Consider the following 25980-nt stretch of genomic DNA (forward strand, 5'->3'; position numbering starts at 1 on the left):
TGGAGAGTTTCTGCCGAGAGGTCTGCTGTTAGTCTGATGGGTTTCCCTTTGTGGATAACCTGACCTTTCTCTCTGGCTGCCCTTAACATTTTTTCCTTCATTTCAACTTTGGTGAATCTGGCAATTATGTGTCTTGGAGTTGCTCTTCTCGAAGAGTATCTTTGTGGCATTCTCTGTATTTCATGAATTTGGATGTTGGCCTGCCTTACTAGGTTGGGGAAGTTTTCCTGGATGATATCCTGCAGAGTGTTTTCCAGCTTGGTTCCATTTTCCCCCTCACTTTCAGGCACACCAGTCAGATGTAGATTTGGTCTTTTCACATAATCCCATACTTCTTAGAGGCTTTGTTCATTTCTTTTTACTCTTTTTTCTCCACACTTCTCTTTTCGCTTCATTTCATTCATTTGATCTTCAATTGCTGATATTCTTTCTTCCAGTTGATTGAGTCAGTTACTGAAGCTTGTGCATTTGTCACGTATTTCTTGTGTTATGGTTTTCATCTCTATCAGTTCTTTTAAGGTCTTCTCTGCATTGATTATTCTAGTTATCTGTTCATCCATTCTTTTTTCAAGGTTTTTAGTTTCTTTATGCTGGTTATGTAGTTCCTCCTTTAGCTCTGAGAAGTTTGATCGACTGAAGCCATCTTCTCTCAGCTTGTCAAAGTCATTCTCCATCCAGCTTTTTTCCATTGCTGGCGATGAGCTGCGTTCCTTTGGAGTGGGAGATGCACTCTGATTTTTTGAATTTCCAGCTTTTCTGCACTGCTTTTTCCCCATCTTTGTGATTTTATCTGCCTTTGGTCTTTCACAATGGTGATATACTGATGGGGTTTTGGTGTGGGTGTCCTTTCTGTTTGTTAGTTTTCCTTCTAACAGTCAGGACCCGAGCTCAGCTGTAGGTCTGTTGGAGTTTGCCTGCTGTCCACTCTAGACCCTGTTTGCCTGGGTATCAGCAGCAGAGGCTGCAGGAGATAGAATATTACTGAACAGCGAGTGTTGCTGTCTGATTTTTGCTCTGAAATCTTCGTCTCAGGGGTGTACCCCACCGTGTGAGGTGTGAGGTGTCAGTCTGCACCTAGTGGGGGATGTCTCTGAGTTAGGCTACTCAGGGGTCAGGGACCCACTTGAGCAGGCAGTCTGTCTGTTCTCAGATCTCAACCTCCATGCTGGGAGATGCACTGCTCTCTTCAAAGTGTCAGACAGGGGTATTTACCTCTGCCGAGGTTTCTGCTGCTTTTTGTTTAGCTATGCCCTGTCCCCAGAGGACGAATCTACAGAGGCAGGCTGGCCTCCTTGAGCTGCAGTGGGCTCCACCCAATTCAAGCTTCCTGGTGGCTTTGTTTACCCACTTAAACCTCAGCAATAGCTGGCGCCCCTCCCCCAGCCTCGCTGCCACCTTGCAGTTAGATCTCAGACTGCTGTGCTAGCAATGAGGGAGGCTCCTTGGGCGTAGGACCCTCCGGGCCAGGAGTGGGATATAATCTCCTGGTGTACCGTTTGCTAAGACCCTTAGTAAAGCACAGTGTTAGGGTGGGAGTTACCCGATTTTCCAGGTGTTGTGTGTCTCAGTTTCCCTTGGCTAGAAAAAGGGATTCTCTTCCCCCTTGCGCTTCCCAGGTGAGGCAATGCCTCACCCTGCTTCAGCTCTCGCTGGTCGGGCTGCACCAGCTGACCAGCACTGATTGTCTGACACTCCCCAGTGAGATGATCCGAGTACCTCAGTTGAAAATGCAGAAATCACCCGTCTTCTGTGTCACTAACGCTGGGAGCTGGAGGCTGGAGCTGTTTCTATTCGCCATCTTGGGCGCACCCCCGCTTTTGAGTATTTTTATCACAAAGAGATTTTGAAGTTGATCAAAGGCTTTTTCAACATCAATTGAAATAATCGCATGGTTTTTGTCCTTGATTTCCATTGATAAGATGTAGCACATTGATTGATTTGCATGTGTTGAACCATCCTTGCATCCCAGGGATAAACCACACTTGGACATGAAGAATGATCTTTTTAATGCACTGTTGAATCTGGTTTGCTACTATTTTGTTGAGAAATTTTATGTTAATATTCATCAGAGATATTGGCCTGTAGGTTTCTTTTTTCAATGTGTCTTTGGTTTTGGTATCAAGGTAGTACTAGCCTCATAGAATGAGTTTGGTAGTATTCCTTTCTACTCTGTTTTTCAGAATTGTTTGAGTAAGATTGGTATTAGTTCTTCATAAATGTTTGGTAGAATTCAGCAGTGCAGCGATCAAGTCCTGGCCTTTTCTCTCCAGGAAGGCATTTTATTATCACTTCGATCTGTTACTTGTTATTGGTCTGTTCAGGATTTGGATTTCTTCATGGTCCAATCTTGGTAGGTTGTATGTTTCTAGGAATTTGTCCATTTCTTCTAGATTTTCATTTTATTGGCATATAGTTGCTCATAGTAGCCACCAATGATCCTTTGAATTTCTGTGGTATCAGTGGTAATGTCTCCTTTTTCATCTCTGATTTTATTTATTTGGATCTTCTCTCTTTTTTTTTTTTCTTAGTCTGGCTAAAGGTCTGTCAATTTAGTTTAACTTTTCAAAAGACCAACTTTTTGTTTCTTTGATCTTTTGTATTATTTTCTTCATTTCAATTTCATTTGTTTCTGCTCTGATCTTTAGTATTTCTTTTCTTCTACTAATTATGGATTTGGTTTGCTCTTGCTTTTCTGGTTCTTTAAGACACATATTAGGTTGTTTACTTGAAGTTTTACTTCTTTTTTGGTGTGCATACTTATAAATTTCCCTCTTCATACTGCTTTTACTGTATCCCACAGGTTTTGGTATGTCATTTTTCCATTATTATTTGTTTAAAGAAATTTTTCAATATCCATCTTAATTTCTTCATTGACCCACTGGTTATTCAGGAGCATATTGTTTGTCATGTATGGACAAACTGGGTGAGGAGCCTCACCCCATTGCCATCACCAACACAGGCCCATGGAGAGCACTGCCAGACTACTGCTAATGTTCCCTTAATGCCCAAGGGCTCTTCAGTCAGCTGGTGGTGAATGCTGCCTGACCTGGGACTCATCCTTCAGGGCATTGGGCTCCCCTCTGGCCTTGGGCAGGTCCAGAAATGAATCAGGGACCCAGAGAGCCTGCTTAGTGGTTTGCTGCCCTATGGCTGAGGTGCTACCTAACATGCAAGACAAAGTTCCCTTTACTTTTCCCTCCACTTTTCTCAAGCAAAGGAGTCTTGAGACTGTTGCCACCACAGCTGAGAATGCAGAGTCTCACCCAAAGCCAGCAAGTCTCACAGGCTCACCCAACGCCCATGGCACACTCCCTGGGTATTACTGCTGGTTATTCAGGTCTCAAGGACTCTTCAGTTAGCAGGTGATGATGTTTTTCAGGACTGGGTCCATCCCTTCAAGGCAGTGGTTCCTTCTGGAAATGATATCCAGGAACTAAGGCCTAAAAAGGGGTCCTCAGGACTCTGACTAGTGCCCTATCCTGCTGTGGCTGAGCTGGCATCCAAAATGCAGACAAAGCCTTCCCTACTCTTTCTGTTCCCCTCCTCAAGCAGAGGGAAGGGGTCTCTTTTGGAACTGTGAGTTCTGCAGCCTGGGGTTAGGGATGAGGTGATGCCAGCACTCCCTTAGTCACACCACCTCGTATCTCAATAGGCCATGTGCCCCCAGTCTACTGGCTCTGGGCCCAGTTCAGCACTAGGATTCACCTAGAATTGCAGTCCTTGTGGCCTAGACTGCCTTTCAAGTTTATTTAGGGCCCTAGAGCACTTTAGCCCATGGTGGTGAGTCTTGTAGGAACTCAAGTTACAACCACTGAGATCAGCGATTCCTCTCTAGCTAGGGCTGGTTTGAATACTCCCTCCATAGGTGGACATCAGCTGAGTTTGGCCCAGTTTTGTTTTCTGCTATAACAGTGCAGCACTGAGTTCAATGCCTCACAATTGCTGCGCTCTCCTCTCGCCAGCACAAAGAAATGCTGTTTGCACCATGCCACTGCTGCCACAGGATTGCTGAGGGATTGTGTCAGTGGTTTTTCTACTTCAGCACCTCTTTCAGCTATGTGAAATTAAAACCAGAGCTGGGTGCAGTGGCTCACATCTGTAATCCAAGCCCTTTGGGAGGCCGAGGTGGGTGGATCACCTGAGGTCAGGAGTTCAAAACCAGCCTGGCCAACATGGTGAAACCTCATCTCTACTAAAATTTTAAAAAGTTAGCCGGGCATAGTGGCATAGTGGTGCATGCCTGTAATCCCAGCTACTCGAGAGGCTGAGGCAGGAGAATCACTTAAATCCAGAAGGCAGAGGTTACAGTGAGCCGAGATCACGCCATTGCACTTTAACCCTGGGCAACAAAGTGTGTGTATAATATATGTAACATACATATATATAGCAATAATGTACATATATATGTAATTTATCCCAGATATGCATGGTTGGTTTATCATATGAATATAAAATAATGTCCTCCATTATATTAATAGACTAAAAAAGAAAAATTATATGATTCTAGTAGTAGATTCAGAAAAAACAAATCTGAGACTATTTATAATAAACACTCAGCAAACTAAAAATACAGGGGAACTTATTTAACTTAAAGAGAGCATCAAAAAAAAAAAAACAGGAAACAGCATATTTTGAGTAAATAACACGTTACTACTTAGATCAGGAAAAAGACAAGAAAGTAGCTTACCAGTCACAGTCAACATCAAAAATGGAAAGCATCAAATTCTGTGAGACCAACAGGAACTGTCATTTATTGTTGACAGAAATGCAAATGATATCCACTGTGGATAACAGTTTTACAGTTTCTTACAATACTCAACTTACCCTTGCCACATGATCCAGCAATCATCCTCCTTAGTATTTACCTAAATGAGTTAAAAACTTTTATCCACCAAAAATATTTCACATATGTGTTTTTAGCTTTATTCATAATTGTCACAGATTGGAAGTAACTTAGATATCCTTTAACAGGTGAATGGATGAGCAAACTTTAGAACATCCATACAACAGAATACTACCCAGTGATTTAAATAATAAGCCACAATAAGATGTGGAAAATCCTTAAATTTGTGGTGAGAGAAACCCTTACTAGAAGACTATATGTGGTATTATTTTCACTATATGATGTTCAGAAATAGGAAAAAATATAGAGGTAATGACAAGGTTTCTGGAAGTTTGTAGAAATGCTACTTGTAAGATATTATATTATTCTACTTTAAAAAATTAATTGACTCTTCGCAAATTATTTCTGAGGTCAAAACTGATTGCCAGTTCAACTCTCCAAAATCTGTATATCTTTTCCAAGTGTTCTCTTGAGAAATATTGTAGTTACTAAAATAATCTTCCTACTTCTCAGAATGTTTTCTGAAATTTGCTGAAATTAAATTCAATAGTAGGTCATAAAAATATATGATTGAATTATTCTTATTTTAGGTCAATGCCATTTTGATTAAAAATATTGTCACTCAAAAGGAATAAAAAACTGTACATATTTTTATTTCTAAGTAAATAGTTAGAAATAATTTATTTCTAAGTAAATAAATAGCAGTTTTTAAAATTTGCACTTGCATTTATGCAGTATGGCCAGAAACATTTGACAAGATCAAAGGAGTGAACAAAAAATCTTAGGCAATAAATCTGAGTTTTTGTTTGTTTGTTTCTATTTAGTATCCAAAGAAAATCACTGTAGAGGCCTTTTCAGTTGTTATGGCACAGTTGCTTGGAATTAATCTGGGATTGACATATGATGATATCTACAATTGTTACTGTCCAGGACCTACATGCATAATGAATCCTGATGCGATGTAAGGCGTTGTTTTTATCAACTCTATGTTTTCTCTTAAGAAATATTTCTAGTATTCCTTGATGTAGAACCTCGTGCAATATAATTTAAGAAATTTTTTTAGATACAAGTGTGCTTATTTAAGACATTAAAGAAAGTATAGAATGTTGTAGAAAATGTGCTTAATAGTTCTACATTCAATGATATTGTTTAGAGAAAAAGTGGATGCTAATGATTACCTTACAACAGTCTCCTTGCATTGGTTGAAAAACTGTTCAGCGTCATCAGATGAAATAGTACCTAGGTAGTAAGAAGTTTGAGAAGCAACTAAACTAAGGAGATGTGAGAACTAAGAAGGATGAGAATTTTGCAATGCTTGATTCTGAACTGGATTCTTTTGGTATAAAATGCTAGGACTGTGATGTTTGGGAAAATCTGAATGGAGTTCAAGGATTAGATATTAATAACACATCTTTATTTTATGATTTTGAAGGGTCTAGAGTGCTGAGGTAGAATAACCCATTTCCATGTAAGAACTATATAGATGTATCTAGTGTTCGCAGAACACATTGTTGGCCTCTTAACTGTTTCAGAAAACAAAATTTATTTTGGGGGCTATATTTGCATTATTTCTTTTAAGTTTGAGATTATTACAAAATTACACATTAAGCAGTATACTTAAATGTGTAGAAATACAAAAATTAAAACAAAGTGAAAGGAATCTAGAATTTGTACAATTTATATACTTCAGTATTGGAATAACTTTTTTGATTAATTTTAACAAAGAACAAGTAATTATGATTTTTCATTAATGCAATCAACCAAATTATGTTTCTTAATGTTGACAATAAGGATATACTCAAATGGAGCTTATTGTGTACCAAATATTATTAAGTGCGTTACCATTTTAATTTTCTTTACTCTCTCAGTGTCTATCATATCAAATTACAATAGAAAATAATTTATTTTTTGCTTATCACCTGTATTAAAAATAAAAGCACCCTCTTCTCCTTTTGGCTCTTCTCTAATTGAAGTAGTTCAGAATTCGTAGTACTTTGTTGAGGAGTATTACTTTGATTCTTTTAGTACATTTATCTAAGAAGTACAATTTAATTTTAGACGATCCCATGGTATGAAGTTTTTTAGCAGTTGCAGCATGGATGGATTTAAACAGATAGTTCTGCAGCCTGAACTTAAATGTTTTCAGGATAAAACAGTTTCAGAAATGACTTACCAAAAATCTGCAACTTGTGGCAATGGAATTTTGGAACCTACAGAGCAGTGTGATTGTGGCTATAGAAAGGTTAGTGGCAAAGCTTACAGGTTATCCAAAGATTTGTTTTTTCATTATGTTTTGTGTTTATTTTTTATGGAGTCTATAGATATAGATATGATATATATAAGGAGGAAATTTTTAAAAAATATTTACTATTTTGTCAAATATAAGATAGAGAGATATGGGGCATGCAATAACTGACTTATCCTAAATTTGAAATGTTTAGAGTCTAAGCCCCGGGTAAGTGTGACATCAATTTAAAAAACAGATTGTTGTCATTTTAGAAGCAATGGTAGCAATATCGCTTTTTAGTACCACACACATCAGTAGCATCAATAATATCATCATCTAATCATCCCTTAAATTCCACCAAAGTGACTACATTGGTGGCTAAGTTGTTACATGTGTGTTTTCATTTATTTTCTTACCTCCTAATTTTAGTCCTTGCATCTGTAGCAACTTAATTTATGTTAACTTGCTTCCAAAGAATTAGACTAATTATAGTCTTTGGTTCATTGTCATTTATGATAATATACATGATACAATAATGATACATCCATGGCCCAACTGTCCCTAATTTTTCACCCTTTTCTCTATCCAAAAAGTAAATTCTATCCATATTTTTAATTTAACAATATCATTTTATAACTTGACCACAGTTTTTATTAGCTTTGAATTTTAGACCATTTAAAAAATGTAGCATAATCTTCTGGGACTGTTTTCTTCATCCCTTATATTACTAACAATATCTAAGTAATTTTGTGTGACACAGCTCATTTATTCACTTTTTGTGTAATAATCCAGTATGTATGGAAATATACAATTGCTGATTTTTTCCTATTTATGAGCAGCTGGAGTGCTCATAGGTTTTTTTCCCCCTCGCATTCTGAAGAGTTTTATTATGTCTTGTATTTAACTCTTGATGTACATAAGCATGTTCTGGCTACACACTTAGATGTAGAATTTCTGGGTTATCAAGTGGGTGGATCATGCCTTGGCAATGGGAAATTTATTTCAAAAATAAATGTGCTAATTAACACATCCAATGGCTGTTTACTGTATAACAAGTTGTTTATTTTATACCCTATTTAGTACATAGTATTGCCAGACTTTGTCATTTTTGCCAGTGTATTTGTGTAAAATATTATCTCTTTGTGGTTTCAATTAGACTTTCCTTAATTGCTAGTAACATTGATTATATCTTCAAAGTTTTACTAACCCTGTATAAGTTTTCTTTGCTGTGAAATGTCTGTTCTTTCCTGTGAAAGGTTTATTTTATTTGTATTTTCTCCTTTTTTTTCTTTTTTTTTTTCTGGAGTCGGAGTTTCGCTCTTGTCGTCCAGGCTTGAGTGCAGTGGTGTGATCTCAGCTCACTATAACCTCCGTCTGCTGGGTTCAAGCGATTCTCCTGCCTCAGCCTCTGGAGTAGCTGGGATTACAGGTACCTGCCACCACGCCAGCTAATTTTTGTATTTTTGGTAGAGACAGGATTTCATCATGTTGGCCAGGCTAGTCTCAAACTTCTGACCTCAGGTTATCCACCTGCCTCGGCCTCTCAAAGTGCTGGGATTACAAACATGAGCCACCATGCCCCACCCTTTTCCTTTCTATTTATTTATATATTCTCATGCTGATTAATATATGTTAAATGTCTTTCATATTCTTATACTTTCTTCAATATAATTTTTATGTAAACAATTTAACTACTTAAAACATTAATGTGTTTCCATTGAAAACGGCATTATTTCAGCTTCGTAATATGTTTTTGTTTGACTAGTGAAAGTTTTACTCTTTCTTCATGGAAGCTCTTTTTTTTTTTTCTTCAGTTTTCACTCTGTGCTTTGATATGGATATATTTGACTATTATATTTCAAGACCACTAATATTTCCTTTTATTAAGAGATCCAGTTAATTTTTCACTGCAATATTTGACATTTTTAAAATTTCCATTTGGTTCTTTTTTTAAAGATATCTTCCATTTGTGAAAAGAAAAACTTTAGAGAAATATAGCAGTTTATTGAAGCACAGTATGATTCATGAATTAAACAGCACTCAGAACAAGGAGAGCTTCATCTTAACAATACTGTGTGGGAGATCTTAAGCCATAATTGGCCATGTAAGCCACACTTGCATTCCCGACCCAAAGAAAACATAAAATAATAAACGACCCATCGTTTTAAGCCTCTAAGTATTTGCCATGCAGCAAATACTTACAGATAACACGTAGGACTTAATGTATGTTGCTCTATTTTTCTCAAGATATTTGAAATACCTTTTATCATTTTCATTTAGATATGCAATCAGTTTGTAGTTTATGTGTGTGTGTGTGTGTTTACACATATATATACACATAAAGTTATTAAATTAAATATTCACAATTTATTTGAAGACTGTCCTTTCATTATTACACTGAATCATACCCTTGATCTTCAATCAAGTGAACATATGTGCATGTTTCTGCTTTTCCTCCTCTTGTACCAATAGTACACTATCTTGATAAACACACACATTTCCTTTTTTTATTATTATACTTTAAGTTCTAGGGTACATGTTCACAATGTACAGATTTGTTACATATGTATACATGTGCCATGTTGCTGTGCTGCACCCATTAACTCGGCATTTACATTAGGTGTATCTCCTAATGCTATCCCTCCCCTACCCCCACCCCACAACAAGCCCTTGTGTGTGATGTTCACCATCATTCTGAGCAAACTATCGCAAGGACAGAAAACCAAACTCTGCATGTGCTCACTCACAGGTGGGAATTGAACAATGAGAACACTTGGACACAGGACAAATACACATTTCTTATTAACTTTTGAGATATTGTATTGTATATTCCTCACACTGTTTTTCTGGTTCATAGTTGTCTTGAGTATTTTGGGCCCTTTGAATTTTATTGTAAATTTCTGACTTTTTTCAATTGGTACCAAAAACAAAGTAGACTGCTCTCCTAAATATTGCATCGAATCTTTAGATATGTTTGAGGTGTACACCTCCATTTATTTATGTCTGATTTTTTTTCTCAGCAGCATTTTGTAGTGGGAGGAAATTATTATTTCCTGTGGGAAGAAATCTGTTTCTGAAGTGTTCAGAGTAATAACTAATGGTTTTTACCAGGACAATTACTGAGTTGACAGGTCCAGCAAGCCATATAATTCAGAGGGGTAGCTATGGGCTTGAGCAAAATACACAAGAAAGTCTTTCTTTTCCTTGACAGTAATGGAGACATTCATATTTAACAAGATGTGGCTAAAGGAAACTACATTAGTGTGCAGAACTTTATCTTGCATAGCGGCTGCCTACCTGTAACATCAACAAATCGTGTACAGAGGGACATGGAGAGTGGAACAGTAGGCACTGGAGACTTGGAAAGGTGGGAAGGTGGGAGGAGCGTAAGGGACAAGAAAACACCTTTTGGGTACAATGTACTCTGTTTGGGTGATGGGTAAACTAAAAGCCCAGAAGTGACCAAAACTGCACTTGTACCCCCTAAATCTATAGAAATAAAAAATAAGATCCTTAAATAACAACAAGAGAAAGGTCTCAGGTTAAGGTTTTCTTAAGAAAAATTTCCTTAGTAGGGGTATCCAGTACTTAGATTAAGAACAGTGGTGATAGCCCGGAACAAGATGATCACCAAAGCATTGTGAGTCGACAGGGTCAGCCCAACTGTCCCACAAATTAGAACTGAGACTTTAATTTTTTCTCCTTCTACTCTTGACTCCCCAGGGTCTAAGGTGTTCGTTATCCACCTGCCATAGCTGCTCTTGTTTCATGGCCGCATGATCAGATAACCAGTGTCTGTAGCAACCACTTTACCCTTTCTTCTTGCTCATCACACAAAACCAAACCAAACAGCTGGATTCATCCCTAGATGGTTTGGCAGTTTGTTGCTTGTATACCTTATGCCATCTTAAAACATCTCCTATCCACTGATGTGTGGGCCGAAGTTTCATCTATGATCTATGAACAAAAGACTGTGAGGTCCACAGAGGAAAGAAAGGATACTTTACTTTAGAGAGAGAAGCAATCCACAGTTTGGGAAATGCCCTTTCAGGGAAAATCAAAATTGCATGTTCCGCAGAAGGAAGGCGGAGCTGATACATATCTTACAGAGTCAGACTTACTTACATATTAAGCAGGGTTGGGGAAAATCTATGAATATTCGTGAGGGAAGTCAAGTGCCTGCACAGTAGGTGAAAATATATGTAACGTACACTCAATGTTCATTTTGATGTAGGGTTTTAGTATTAAAATGAGGCAGAATTTTGCTTTTTACATCAAAAAGAACCAATAGGACACAAAGATAGTCTGTGCATAGTCTCTGTAAACTGCTTAAAACAGACTTGAGATTTGTGACTGTTTATCAATGAAGGACCAGTCCTCTGTTCAACTGGAGTTATGGCAGGACTGCAAGGCGCAGGCATCAGGGGTGTTGGGGGTGTTGACTAGCATTAGCAGCCTGTCAGGGTCAGCTGGGAAATTTCCCAGCTGCAGTTGTTTCAGGAATGCTTTTCAGGGGTTTATTTCTGCTTAATTACCAGAGAGAAATCTTATGGCAATTAATAACACTGGGTTATGTGACTGATCCTCCATCCTGCTAGGGATGAGATTCTATTTTTTTGCTAAATCTCATTTTAGCCACAGGGAGTCCATTTTGGCTGCCTGTAGGAATATTTATATTCATTGTTTTCCCTGTTAGTTGAAACCTGCTGTAGGCAGCCTTGATGACCAATTTACACTGTGTCCCATATTGGTGCCAGGGTGGCATGGCTACCTGTCCTGAGTATATCAAGTCCCTTGAAGAGACTCATGTAGCAGAGAGACTTAGAGCTAACTGTATAACTTAGGCCAGGCAGGGGAAAAGGGTAGACAGGTTAAAAATATTTTGTTGGAGATGGGAGAAAACTGCAGTCTGGCAGGAAGATTATTAAAATGTTTTACAGAGACTAAGTAAACAAGCTTGTGGCTGGTACCTGTCAGTGAAATACTTCACAGACTGCAGTTACACAGGGAAGTCATAGGCATCAGGGTTACAGTTAAAACTCTCTGTTTATGGGAGATTGTAACACTTGTTTTTAACTAGCACAGCTGTCTTCGTACATATACACATTCCTGCACCAGAACAGCACTGTAGGGATGAGACTGTAGCTAGGTTTATAGGTCTATTTTATCTATCAGTTGAATACCTTATGCTGCCATAATTCTGATTTTAACAGTAGACTTACAGCAGTTCCTAAAAGTAATTTAACTATTAGGAAGAAAAGTATGATGAAGACTGTGATTATAACAAGCACTTGAATGTCAGTGTGAAAAGAATGTTCCAGTCTGACAGGAAGCCTACTAAATAGATGGAGAGGATCAGTAGTTTGTATATCTCATAACGATTTCGCTTGTTTGGAAATTCTTTTTATAGGAACCTCTACTTTATCTGAGGTGTTGATGTAAGTGTAACCAGTTACATGGGCCACTGTGCAGACTCTTCTCTGTTTGGCTAGGAGAAAATTTAAGGCAATCGTATTATTTAGTATTACTTGAGCAATGGAGTTCAGAAACTTTTTGTTGTGCTCTAAGGCTTTCTACAGTGTCATTAGCTATCTAACCAATGGTAGTGGATGGGTTTTTGAATTATATCTCTAGTTACATAAACCCAAGCACTTAGAAGTAATAGTTCTAGGATGTTTTTACCTATATTATCTTTACATCCTGTTAGCATAGACCTTTTAGTTTTATAATAAAGAGAGAGCAGGGGTCTTTTCATAAGCAAGTCTGAACCTTTTATGTGTAACCTGTTGAGGCAATGGTGTGCCCATCCCTATCCAGGCAGATCAGACCCTATGTCCCATATAAACACAAAGCCTGGTGAAGGCACAAGCGATGCCCTCAAGGGTGTGTTCACTAATTAATTTATTCATGGTAAATGTTGACAGTATTGAATTGAATCATGAATCATTTGAATAGTAGGGACATACCTTTCTTTATTCAATCTAGACTATATTTATCTATCCAGTAGTTTAAAGATTGAGGAGGTCTACTGGTATAGAATGGGTTTCTAACATTAATAACATGGGACAAATTAAACCAAGAGGTGGTAATATTTGAGTCTTGAGGCGATTGGACTCAGAGTCAACAGAGAAAGCAGTTGGTCCAGCTAAGTGGTGATGTTAAGGATACATGAGAAGTCAGTGACAAGTATTGTCAATGTCACATGTTTACCATGAATGAATGTGGGAAGTTATTGGTGAATCTAACCATCTGATAGGTTTCTTTTTGTAACAACACTTTAGGGCAGCTTAGCCAAAGTGTCATCGTGTCAGTCTATGCAGTGAGACAAAGGGACAGTTATAAAGAAGAGAGTAAAATGTATTTTGAACTGGACTAATCAACATAACCATTCACAAAGCTCTGGAAAAAAGAGTTTAGCCAGACAAAAAGTCTTATAGTTTTGCAAAGGCTTATGGTTGTCTAAGTATTGGAATACACAGAACTATCCCAGCATGGTGTAAGATATCCAGGATAGACAAGATTGCTAATGTTATAATAATGGAAACAGTTATAAAGTAATCATAAAGACTGGGCATGTTAGTTTAGAATAAGTAAAGCAAAGATAAGTGTTCTATTTTACATTGGATAGTAACAATCATGAAAACTCCTAAAGTGATAAGAACAATGAATATTATAAGGTAAATATAAACATTGATTCATCCAGACCATATAGGCCTGGAGTTTTGTGAGAGGGCAGTCTACCTCAGTTGTCATCCTTTTCTTGTCTTGGCATTGAAGCTTTAGTCAACCTGAGCTTAGTGTCAGATATTGATGCTGAAGTCCAGTTCTCAACAGAGTCTGGTGTTGTTTTTAGGTGAGATATATGTATTCAGGAGTTAATGACCTGCACCTTAGCAGCACAATGGGTTAATTAAGTGTACTTGAAATGGACCTCTAGTGGGATTGGAGGGAGTCATTCAGCAATATCTCTTCTAATATATAAAGTCTTTAGGCTGGACATTATGATATTGGGGTTCATCTCCTGGTTGATGACTGTAAAGGGACTCACAACCAGCTGTTAGTCTTTAGAGCCTTAACAAGTCCTCCAGGACTTGGCAGTAGGTCGGGAGATCTCCTTGTATCTGAGTAGGAGAAAATATTTCTTCGGTTAAATATATGGATTGACCTGTGACCACCTCAAAAGGGGAAAAGCAACTCTGGTGGGGATAGACTTCACAATTACCAAAACCAGAGGAAGAGCTTTGGGCCAGGACAGATTGAAGTTGCTTGTAATTTTAGCCAATTGAGTTTAATATTCTCTTGGTTCATTTTAAAAGCCCAAAAGATTTGGTGTGGTAAGCACCACTGAAATGTCGTAGAATAGGCCAAACATTAGCAACTCATTTTAATGCTTGGCCAGTAAAATGAGTTCCCTGATCACTATGGAACTTGGTGGAACTCCATAGATAATTTTCTCATGAAGTACTTTGGCTACTGGCAGCACTGTGACTTGTCTGCAGAGGAAAGCTTTCCCGCTGTAAAACTACATATCTATCATCACAGGTACATATTTGTATCACTGAGAAAGGGAATATTGGATAAAGTTAGTAGTCAGTTTTAGAAAGGCCCTTTTCGCAATGGGAATTTGCCTGGGGTAGCCCTTAAGGACTTCCCTGCATTGTATAAGAGTGAATTTTGCCTAATATATTAACTTGAGAAGCAATCACCAGGGAGAATCCCCAACAGCACTGTTTACACCATTGGATCCTTTGGTCAGAACTCTAATGGTGGGGTTATATACAAAAGTAAGAGTGACCCTTGGTAAAATTTCTAGAAGGACTGAATGTCTGTTAGGTTTAGCCCATAGTTGGGGTCTGGGATTATAGATACAGCCTTGTTTTGTCTAATTTTCCTTTTCAAGTTCTGAGCACTTTTTTGAGATGTTGTTTCAAGAGATTTTTAGAACAGGATGTAAGGGTGGAGCCTGGATTAAGACTGTCATAACAGAAGAGGGGGTGTTGTTTAAGGCTGCAGACTTAGCTGCACTCTCAGCTAGATGTTTGTCTTTGCTATTTTCGGTATGTCTAAAGGAATTGCCTTGAATTTTAATCATGGCCAGAGCCCTGGGAACTTGAATGGCATCAAGAAATGACAAAATGTGGTCTCTGTTTCTGATGAGCAGTCCAGAAGAGGTTAGAAATCCTCTATTTCCAGAGAATTCCAAAGTCATGAGCAACCCAAAAAGCATACCTGCTATCTGTGTATTGTTTGCGGTTTTATCTTTGGCCAACAGGCAAACTCGGGTAAGAGCATTGAATTCTGCCTGTTGGGCAGAAGGCCTGATTCAATAGTTTGCAGGGAAACAACTGCAAATCTAGCTTAATAGAAGCCAGTAGGGTCTCTGAAAAAAGGCCCATCAGTCTACCAGACAAAATCAGAATTGGGTAAGGGTGTTTCCTTTAAATTCATATGGGGTGAAAGAAGAGTATAAAGGTAATGCAGTCACAGAGAATCTTCTGGTGAAGGTAAAAGAGGAACAGAGTTAAGGAGATTACAACAGAAAATAGATTGGGAAAGAGAAGTATTTCATAGGCAGTCAGTAGCCTGGCTGAAAGATACTGGATTTGGCGAGAAGTGAGAAGGGCTTTAATTGAGTGAGGAGCATAAACAGTGAGAGGAAATCCCATTACTATTTTCTCGGTGGTTTTCATAAGGACGGTGGTTGTGACAACTGCCTTGAAACATGGTGGTAGCCCCAGATAAACACAATCTAGTTTGACATTCTAGTAACCAGTTGGGTAAATTATTACCCCCAGTTGGTTGAGTTCAAACTCCCTCTTGCTCATGAACAAAAAGGGGAAAAAGGGAGGTCATAAATAGAGTGTCCCAAATTGGGGGGCGGAGGGTGTTGGGCAGAGGACAGCTTATCTTTCAGAGACTTAAAGTCCTATTCACCATCGGTAGTCCAGGTAAGGGGGTTAGGAGAGGAGGCCTTAATCAGGGTATATAAAGGTTGTGCCAGTAAAGCAAAATTAGTGTTCTAAGCTCTACAATAGTCCATGTTTCCTAGAAAGCTCCTAAGTTTTGTCTTTTCATAGTGGGAACGGGGAAGAAAAATATGCCTTGAAGATGGAAAGGGTTGACGTTGAGTCCCAAGGGGTCAGCAAATGTCCAAGAGATTTAATTGTCATCAAAACTGTAGTTTATCTTTAGAATCTTTATGGCCCTTAAGACATAGCTGGTGAAGCAATGGAGAGTGTGTCAGTGAGACAGGTATTTCATAAGGGAGAACACAAAAGCAAATCACCAATGTATTGCAATAGAGTTGGGCTATGTGAGAAAATTATGCCTTTTTTTTTTTTAATTATACTTTAAGTTCTGGGATACATTTGCAGAACATGCAGGTTTGTTACATAGGTATATATATGTCATGGTGGTTTGCTGCACTCATCAACCCATCATCTACATTAGGTATTTCTCCTAATGCTATCGCTCCCCTAGCCCCCATCTCCCCAACAGGCCCCGGTGTGTAATATTCCCCTCCCTGTGTCCATGTGTTCTCATTGTTAAACTCCCACTTATGAGTGAGAACATGCAGTGTTTGGTTTTCTGTTCCTGTGTTAGTTTGCTGAGAATGATGGTTTCCAGCTTCATCCATTTCCCTGAAAAGGACATGAACTCATCCTTTCTTTATGGCTGCTTAGTATTCCATGGGATATATGTGCCACATTTTCTTTATCCAGTCTATCCAGTCTATCTATTGGTGGGCATTTGGGTTGGTTCCAAGTCTTTGCTATCATGAACAATGCTGTAATAAATATACATGTGCATGTGTCTTTATAGTAGAATGATTTATAATCCTTTGGGTATATACCCAGTAATGGGATTGCTGGGTCAAATGGTATTTCTAGTTCTAGATCCTTGAGGAATCGCCACACTGTCTTCCACAATGGTTAAGCTAATTTACACACCCACCAACAGTGTAAAAGCATTCTTATTTCTCCACATCCTCTCCAGCATCTGTTGTTTCCTGACTTTCTAATGATCACCATTCTAACTGGTGTGAGACGGTATCTTAATGTGGTTTTGATTTGCATTTCTCTAATGACCAGTGATGATGAGCTTTTTTTTCATATTTGGTGGCCGCATAAATGTCTTCTTTTGAGAAGTGTCTGTTCATGTCAAGAAGGTTATGTCTTTTAAGTCAGCCTGTAAGATCTGGGAAAAGTAGGTAGGGCTTTCAGTGCATCCTGGAGGGTGCACTGTTCAGGTGAACTGATGGCCCTTCCATGTGAAGACAAAAAGAAACGGACTTTCGGGGCCGACAGGGATGGTGAAAAAAAGTACTACGGAGATCAACGGCAGAAAAATATTGGGTGTTAGAAGGTATATTGGTTAAGAGGGTATGTGGAATAAGCACAACAAGATGCAAGGAAATAAAATGTTATGAATGGCTCTAAGATCCTGGGCAAGTCTCCATCCCTTTCTATTAGCTTAGAAACAGGTAGAAGGGGTATGTTACAGGGACTGGCATAAGGGACTATAAGTTCCTTGAAAATGAAATTATTGACAATGGGTTCTATACCAGCTAAAGCCTCATGGTGGAAGGGATATTATTTTATGTTCAGTAGAGGTTTGTTAGGATCTATTTGTGTAGAAATGGGTGGTGCTGACTGGATCAGGCTGACATTGGTATTGATTTATTCCCAAAGGATTTCAAACAGTTTCTTTAGAGCTGGATGTCCAGGATCAACTGGATGACTGGACACTGCCAAGGGGAATACATGGCTGAGGTCAGAGGCTGAAGTCTCAGGCAAGGAGACCTTTAAAACAATGTCTCCCTTATAGGTGAAAGAAAAACAAGCTTGGTATTTTTCAAGAAAGTCCCTTCCTATTAGGTGTATTGGGGCAAAAGGAAGAAGTAAAAAGCTGCAACGCCAGTAAGAGGCCCTAGTTGGTAAGAAACTAGTTCAGACTTGAAGATAGTCTTAGATTGGTTAGTGACTCAGCCATATGAATAGCTTGGTCACTCTGGGTGGTTGGATTTTAAAAGGAGTCAAGGTTAAGCATAGATGCAGTGTCTATTACAACTTGGACTATTCTGTTGTTAATTTTTAAGATAAACCTCTCCCAACCGATTGACTGAAAGGAGAGGAAAAATCTCCCATGTCTTCCTGGAGTACCCCTAGTTCTGATCAATAAATATTTCTCTTATTGTTTCCACAGAAGGGAGCTTCTTTATCTTATTGGTGTCCTTCTGAAGCCCTCATTTATATTTTTTACAGTCTCATTTCAAATGCCAGAAAAAGCAAATTGTACCTCTTGCAGCAGACGAAACTAATTTCTAACTATTAAATGGAGTTTGCTGATATGGGAGAGACTTTACGAGTTGTTGAATATGCAAGGTCATGAGTTTATCTGTCTTTCTTGCCATCTAGTGCCTTGGTGGCTTTAGCCTCTTTTTTCTTTTCTAGGATTTTAGAGAGGTGATTGGCCAAAGAAGCTATATCATAGGGTCTCTTAGAAGGCCAGTTGGGATCATATTGCTTAGCCAGGGTGTTAAGGGCTTTAACTTACTTGAGGGAAAGTGAGTTTAAAAAGATTTATAGGGAGGCTGAGGCAGGAGAATGGCGTGAACCCGGGAGGTGGAGTTTGCAGTGAGCTGAGATCCGGCCACAGCATTCCAGCCTGGGCAGCAGAGCGAGACTCCGTCTCAAAAAAAAAAAAAAGATTTATAATATCATCAGTTAGATCTTTGATATCAGAATTTTGTAGAAAGCCTTTTGAATCGGCCAGGCGCAGTTGCTCACGCCTATAATCCCAGCACATTGGAAGGCCGAGGTGGGTGGATCACCTGAGGTCAGGAGTTTGACAGCAGCCAGACCAACATGGTGAAACCCCTTCTCTACTAAATACAAAAAATTTACAAAAAAATAGCCGGTTGTGGTGGTATGCGCCTGTAATCCCAACTATCCAGGAGGCTGAGGCTGGAGAACCACTTGAACCCAGGAGGTGGAGGTTGCAGTGAGGTTGCAGAGATCATGCTACTCCACTCCAGCCTTGGCAACAGAGTGAGACTCCGTCTCAAAAAAAAAAAAAAGAAAGAAAGAAAGAAAGAAAAAAGAAAGTCTTTTGAATCAGTCACAGGAATCAATGACAGATTTGTCTTTTTTCTGAGTCAATGGTGTTCCAATTAGTTTGTCAAGAAAGAGTGCCGAGATGGCTTTAATCAATTCAACAATTGTTTTTCTCACCACTTCAAAGGCTATTTCCCTAGTATGCTGAAAATCATCTTGGGGCTTAGTCCAGTCATCTAAACACATCCATCCTTGGGTTAAAACATTTTCCACTAACATTTGAATCAACTAGTGAACATCAGGAGGTCCTGGCTGGTAAATATTTATAATCAAACTAAAGCAGCATTCAAACTCAAGCGAGTCTATTTTAGCATTAGAAAAATCTTTGACTAATGCTGGAAAGCTCAGACTTTGTCCCAGGACAGTAAGAGGTAATCCGCAAGCCTGGTTAGCAATCCTTTTAAAAGGTGTGATCAGAGGGGTTGCAGAATTAGCAACTAGAGAGGGTTGCTCATGAATAGAAGGTGAAGGAAAGAAAGGCAGCTCAGAGAGAAGTGATTGGCAGCAAGGGGCTAATGCATATGGGGGTGACATTGGTGGAGTTCAAGGAGAAAGGCAAGAAGGCACAGTGTCCTTTTTAGTTTTGGATTTAGGGTCCGATTTAGAAGGATTTTCAATTTTTTTAAGATCTTGATTAAGTTTTGATTTAGTGTCATTTAAAGGGGCAACTAGGGATCCTTGATTTCACTTAGAGCTTTCATTTTAGCAAATGAAAAAGACCTCACATTGCTTTTGAGAGGTGTGGAATCTTCTCTTCTTTATTGCGCATGTAGATAAACTGATTGAGACATGTTAAAAGTTCCCCATTGTGGCCAAGAAAGCTTTAAGTTATATCGACTTATTTTTATCCAGGATACCAAATATTAACAAGAATTTCTCCTATAGCTTTTAAACATGTGTAAACCCCAGAGTCTCTGACAGTAGTTGGTCCAAAACCATTTCCATACTGAGTAAGTCACACACAGCACTCACCTAAAGAAGGTGGCCTTCCCAGTGCAACCTTGGTGCAGGCATCCCTGCTGGACTGCAGGTGGACTGCAGGCCACAGCTGAATGGGCAGACCTTTCTTAAAGAAAACAGTTCCCTAGATTTCAATCTAAAAGCATGAACTCTTAGATTCAATAGCGCTTACCCAGTTCTTGCCCAGTGTAACCAGGAAGCAATTGAACTTAGGAATTTTTCAAGGCAGTGCCAAGAAAGAAATCAGGGGCCACTGTGGATCCCATCCCATGTTGCCAGAATTGTTAACAAAAGACTTTGATATCCATGAAGGAAGAAAAGGAAAAGACTATTTTCAAAGGGAGAAGCAATCTGTAGATTGGGGAACACAGCTTCCAGTGAAAGCTAGAAGTTCATTCTCTGCAGAAGGGAAGTGGGAGGTGGTATATATGTCTTATAGAGTCGGCTTTACACACATACTGTGCAAGATTGGGAGAAATCTATGAATATTCATAAAGGAAGTCAGACGCATGTACAGTGAGTAAATATTGGTGTAATATATGTTCTACATTCATTTCACTTTTAATTAGCACTAAAATCAGGTGGAATTTGGCTCTTTATTCAAAAGGGGACTGTAGGGCACAAAGACAGTTTGTGTGCAGTCTCTATAAGTTGCCTGAAACTGGCTTGAAGTTCATGAGTGTTTATCAATAAAGAATGTTTATAAAACCAATCTTCTGTCCAGTTGGAGTTGTGGCAGGACCACGAGGTACGGGAGAGGGTTATCAGCTGGCATAGAATTAACTATACCAGAATACATGACTACCCCTTCATTTTGCTAGCCATGATATTCTGGTTTCTGGTGTGTCCCATTTTAGCCACAAGGAGTCCACTGGGGAGGACTGCCAATATGTCTGTTAGGGATACTTTAAGAACCTGTAAAATCAACACAAGTTATTTACTTACAAGCACAGCACACACAACCCCATTTTGAAAAGGAGAAATAGACAAGAAGAAATGGGTAACCAGGCCTCAAGCAAGTCTGAAACCCAAGAGAGCCAATGATGGGCATTCAGACTCCTGAATAATTTCCTTTGACGACATGTCCTGCATCTTCTATAAACAGGTACAGTGGGCTCCAGGGCATTGGGTGGCCCCATCCCTATGGTTTGGCTGGGCTCAATCAACCCAACACCACCAGGCTGGCATTGCATGCTGATTGCTGTATAGTTCTGGGGTCTCTGTGTTAGTTCCACTCTCACAGTTCCACTAGGCACTGCTCTGGGGAGACTCTGTGGTGGCTTTGCCCTTGCAACAAGTCTCTGCCAGGCCTCCAGGCTTTCAAGGACATCCTTTGAAATCTGAGTGGGAGCTGCCATGCTTCCACAGTTCTTACTTTCTGCAAGCCTGCAAAATTAGCACCATGTGAATTCCACCAAGGTTAATGGTACCATCTGGAGCTGCGATAGGAGCTGTACCTATGGCCGTTGCAGCTGAGGCCATGGTAGCTGCAGGGCATTGTGCAGCAGGGCCAGGAGCAGTATCCTGAGGTGGAATTGGTCAGTGAGCTCATGGAGAGTGCCCTGGACTTGTCCTCTGAAACCATTCAGCCCTCCTAGGCATCTGGGCCTCAAAGGTGTCTGAAATGCCTTTGGGGCATTTCTTTCATTGCTTGAGGAATAGCACTTGGCTTTTGTATTAGTTCATTTTCTCAATGCTATAAAGAAATACTTGGTACTGGGTAACTTATAAAGAAAGAAAAAGGGTTTGATTGGTTTATCGTTCTGCTGGCTCTACAGGAAGCACAGCTGGGGGAGGCCTCAGGAAACTTACAATCATGTCAGAAGATGAAGGGGAAGTAGGCATATTTCACATGGCCTGAGGAGGAGGAAGAGAGAGAGAAGGAAGAGGTGCTACACACTTTTAAACAACCAAATCTTGTGAGAACTCTGTCATGAGAACAGTTCCACAGTGGGGTGGTGTTAAACCATGAGAAACTACCCCTGTGATTCAGCCACCTCCCACTAGACCCCACCTCCAACACTGGGGATTACAATTGACATTGCAGGGAGAATTGGGTAGGAACACCGATCCTAACCGTATCAGCTTTCTTCTATCTTTGCTAATCTCTTAAGCAAAGGTGTCTCTGTGCTACATCCTTGGTTTTCTCTCCTGTAAATGCACTTTCTTTCCTTACTATACTGCCAAACTATGAATTTTTCAAGTTTTTCTGCTCCATCCCCCTTTTCTCTAGCAGTTTACAATAATAAATTAGAAGCAGCCACACAACATTCTGAGAACTTTGCTACATAAAATTTCTTCTGCCAGATATCCAAGTTCATCACTCTTAACTTTGGCCTTCTGCAAACCCCTCAGGCATGGTCATAGTTCAGCCAAGTTCTTGACCAGTTTATAGCAAGGATGGCCCTTGCTTCCAAATCCTTGTTCTTCAGTTTCATCTTAACCTGATGAGAATGATCTTTGCTATCCATATTTCTATCACATTCTGGTCATGAGCATTTATCTAATCTCTAAGAAGTTTAAAACTTTCCCTCATCTTCTTGTCCTTTAATCCCTAACAAGAATCTGTGCTTTTTATTCATATTTATTTATTGATATACAATCTTGCTCTGTCACCCAAGCTGAAGTGCAGCGGCCCAATCTCAGCTCATTGCAACCTCCACCCTGACTGGGTGATCACAGGTGAGCCACTGCACCTGGCCAAATGTAGGCTTTTTCTATCCTGCTCCTCCAAACTCTTCCAGCGACTCCCCTTGAGAGGATTTGATAATACAGAAGTGTACTTATGGCATAGTAAGTAAAAAAATATAAAAACTTGCAAGCATGCTTTCATATACAAAAATAATTTTTTAAAAAATTGCACTAAATTTTTAATAGATCAATTTCTTTAGAATGAAATTGTGAGTATTTTCATTGTCATCTTTTTTTTTCTTATAAGGAAAGTATATTAAGTTTAAGTGAAGTAGTGTAAAAATACAGAATCCAAAAGTCATGGTGTGATTAGAATCAAGTTGGAGAGATACTTTATTTTGAAAATAAAACTATTTATTTGACTAAAGTTTGATGTAAAACATTTAAATTTATTGTATTTGCTTTTAGGCATGCACTTATAAAAAATGCTGTAATCCTGCAGATTGTACTCTAATTGGATTTGCAGAATGTGGCACTGGACCATGCTGTAACAATAAAACTTGTAGGGTAAGTTGTATTACCTATTTCTTTTTCTTTCTTCTCCCTCGCCCCCACCAAGATAAAGTTTTGCCCTTGTTGCCCAGGCTGGAGTGCAGTGGTGCAGTCTCAGCTCACTGCAACCTCCACCTCCCAGGTTCAAGTGATTCTCTCACCTCAGCCTTCAAGTAGCTGGGATTACAGAGCATGCCACCACACCCAGCACAATTTTGTATTTTTAGTATAGTCGGGGTTTCACCATGTTGGCCAGGCTGATCTTGAACACCTAACCTCAGGTGATCTGCCTGCCTCAGCCTCCCAAAGTGCTGGGATTACAGGCATGAGCCACCACACCTGGCCTTTATTACCTGTTTCTAATGAGTGCTTAGATATTCCTACAGGTAATTTTTAAATAAAAACATTAATACTGATTAAGTATTGGTCAGTTGTAACTGGATGATGAATGTCCGAGCAAAGAAAAATAAACACAAACTTAGGTTAAAATTGAAGATAGGTCTGGCTTCATGCTCTAGTGAGTGTTTGTTTCAAACAGGATTTTGATTCGATGCATCTCTTGGATATCTTTGCTTTTAATCTGACAATTCTCAAGCAAGCATTCTCAATATGTAGTATAGATAGGTCATTGGAGCTCCTTGTTTGATTTAGTCCATTTCAATTCTTGGTAGTGGAGGTAAACCGGACTGAGCCTGAAAAATAAATGTATTTGTTTTTCTTTCTCTCACAGATCCATGCAAGAGGCCATGTCTGCAGAAAAAGCATAGATATGTGTGATTTTCCAGAATATTGCAATGGAACATCTGAGTTTTGTGTACCTGATGTGAAAGCTGCTGATTTAGAATCCTGCAGTAATAAGACTAGCTATTGCTTTAAAGGAATATGCAGAGAAAGGGATAGACAGTGTTCACAGTTATTTGGAAAATGTAATTGTTTTACCTTATTTTGAGGTTTATATTTAAACTGTAGCTATTCTAAAGTCAGTAACCCACCCAAGAGCCATCCCTGAAAGTGTTGTTTTACATTCAAATTTGGAAATAAAATTGCAAATCAAAGTGACTTTGAATGATGTCAAGGGTTAAAATAGACCTAATAGCTACAGGACGCAATAGTAGGACATTAGTCCAGCTGAAGGTGGTTGTTGCAAAGGGAGTAGACTATTAGAATAGTAGATAAGAGAGCAGGTGACTGATTTCTTAATTATTTCTACACTATAACATGAATTTTTCTCTTCTCGTGTGTGTAGTTTTCAGTAAGTGCTTCTCCTTGTAAAGCCAGTAGAGGACATCAAAAATTTATAGCAGGTTACACTGACTGGACATTGTTGTGGTCTAGATAGTTCTCTATTGACTTACCACACTTTTACCTTTTAATATTTTTAATATAAGTAACTATAACTTCATATGTTTTCAGTTTCTAAGTCTGCTAATCTTCTGTGTACAGAAGAAGTGAATTTTCAATATGACAAATTTGGAAACTGTGGTCAACGCTGTCATTTTTTGTACGTATTTAGAAAAGTATACATCTTCCAAGTGCATATGTTGTGTTTTGTGTATGTACTGCAAAGAGCGACTTGAAATAAATGAGAGACAGTATCTAGTATATGCAGAGATATTTATTTGTTGCATTTAATAAGGCATTGTGTGCTGTGAAAAGTTTTGCTGTTATGATCTAATATTTTGAATTATCCTTACTTTTGAATTGTTATTAACCTAATAATTGTGTACCTGAGTGACAAATTGGTAACGTTTTTCTGTCTTATGTTGCTAGTGATATCCTTTGTGGAAAGATTGTTTGTCACTGGATACATTCAGAACTAGTACCAATGGCAGACTTAGATATACAATATACTTACCTTGGAGGTCACGTATGTTTGTCGGCACATGCAAGAAATGCTTCAAAACAATTGAGGACCTATACAGAAGATATAACTGCGTGTGGTCAGCAAAAGGTAAATAAAATTTTTATTGATACTATATATGGTGGATTTGTCTGTGAGTGTCTGAAGTGTGTGTATGAGAGAGAGAAAGAAAGAGAGATTGAGAGGATGCTTAAATTTTCATTTATAATTAATGCTACAAATTTCGGTTACCATATCAAGATCTTAAGATACACTGATCAGAATTTCAGCTGGTAAAAGAAATTCTTGCTTTACTATCCGTTATTTTTATTAAATTTTTACTACCGATATTTAAACTTGTTTCCTCTTGCTTGAGAATCTAAGACTCCCTGATAGGCCAGGATCTGATCTGTGATGATTTGTGTAAACCAAGAACAAAAAAAAATAAAGTAATGCAAAAAAAGTCAGGACAACCTGAATAACAAGAACTTTAAAGAAAATAAAACCCAAAAAAGCCAAATATTTTGTCTTGTAGTGATTGACAAAAAATGAATTTGGTTACAATTGAAGTAATTGCTTTACTTGCAAGTTTCTTATTAACTTGCTCTCCTATTACTTCTTCCACAAGCATATTTTGTCTAAAATGTGGCCTTCACATAAAACATGACAAGCGTTTAAGCTTTTTTAATTTTTGTTCTTCTTAAGAATTTTGAGATACCTAATAAAGTCTTTTCAAATTACTAACACTGAAAAATAAGTTGACTAATTTAGAAAGTATACAATTATCACACATTTTTATAAAAATAATTTA

The 25980-nt window shown here is 38.7% G+C and overlaps 1 protein-coding gene across 1 annotated transcript in view; it reads left to right on the forward strand.

Moving 5' to 3' along the window:
- Positions 1 to 25980, forward strand: part of LOC105525147 (disintegrin and metalloproteinase domain-containing protein 18-like) — an 85073-nt gene that overhangs the window by 28933 nt on the left and 30160 nt on the right. Inside the window, exons 11-16 of the mRNA XM_011960674.1 lie at positions 5668 to 5804; positions 6902 to 7085; positions 23246 to 23344; positions 24060 to 24255; positions 24743 to 24830; positions 25100 to 25280. Of these exons, the coding sequence (XP_011816064.1) occupies positions 5668 to 5804; positions 6902 to 7085; positions 23246 to 23344; positions 24060 to 24255; positions 24743 to 24830; positions 25100 to 25280 (885 nt within the window). The remainder of the gene's footprint in view (positions 1 to 5667; positions 5805 to 6901; positions 7086 to 23245; positions 23345 to 24059; positions 24256 to 24742; positions 24831 to 25099; positions 25281 to 25980) is intronic.

This window comes from Colobus angolensis, unplaced genomic scaffold (genome assembly GCF_000951035.1).
Source record: "Colobus angolensis palliatus isolate OR3802 unplaced genomic scaffold, Cang.pa_1.0 Scaffold52, whole genome shotgun sequence".
NCBI lineage: Eukaryota > Metazoa > Chordata > Mammalia > Primates > Cercopithecidae > Colobus > Colobus angolensis.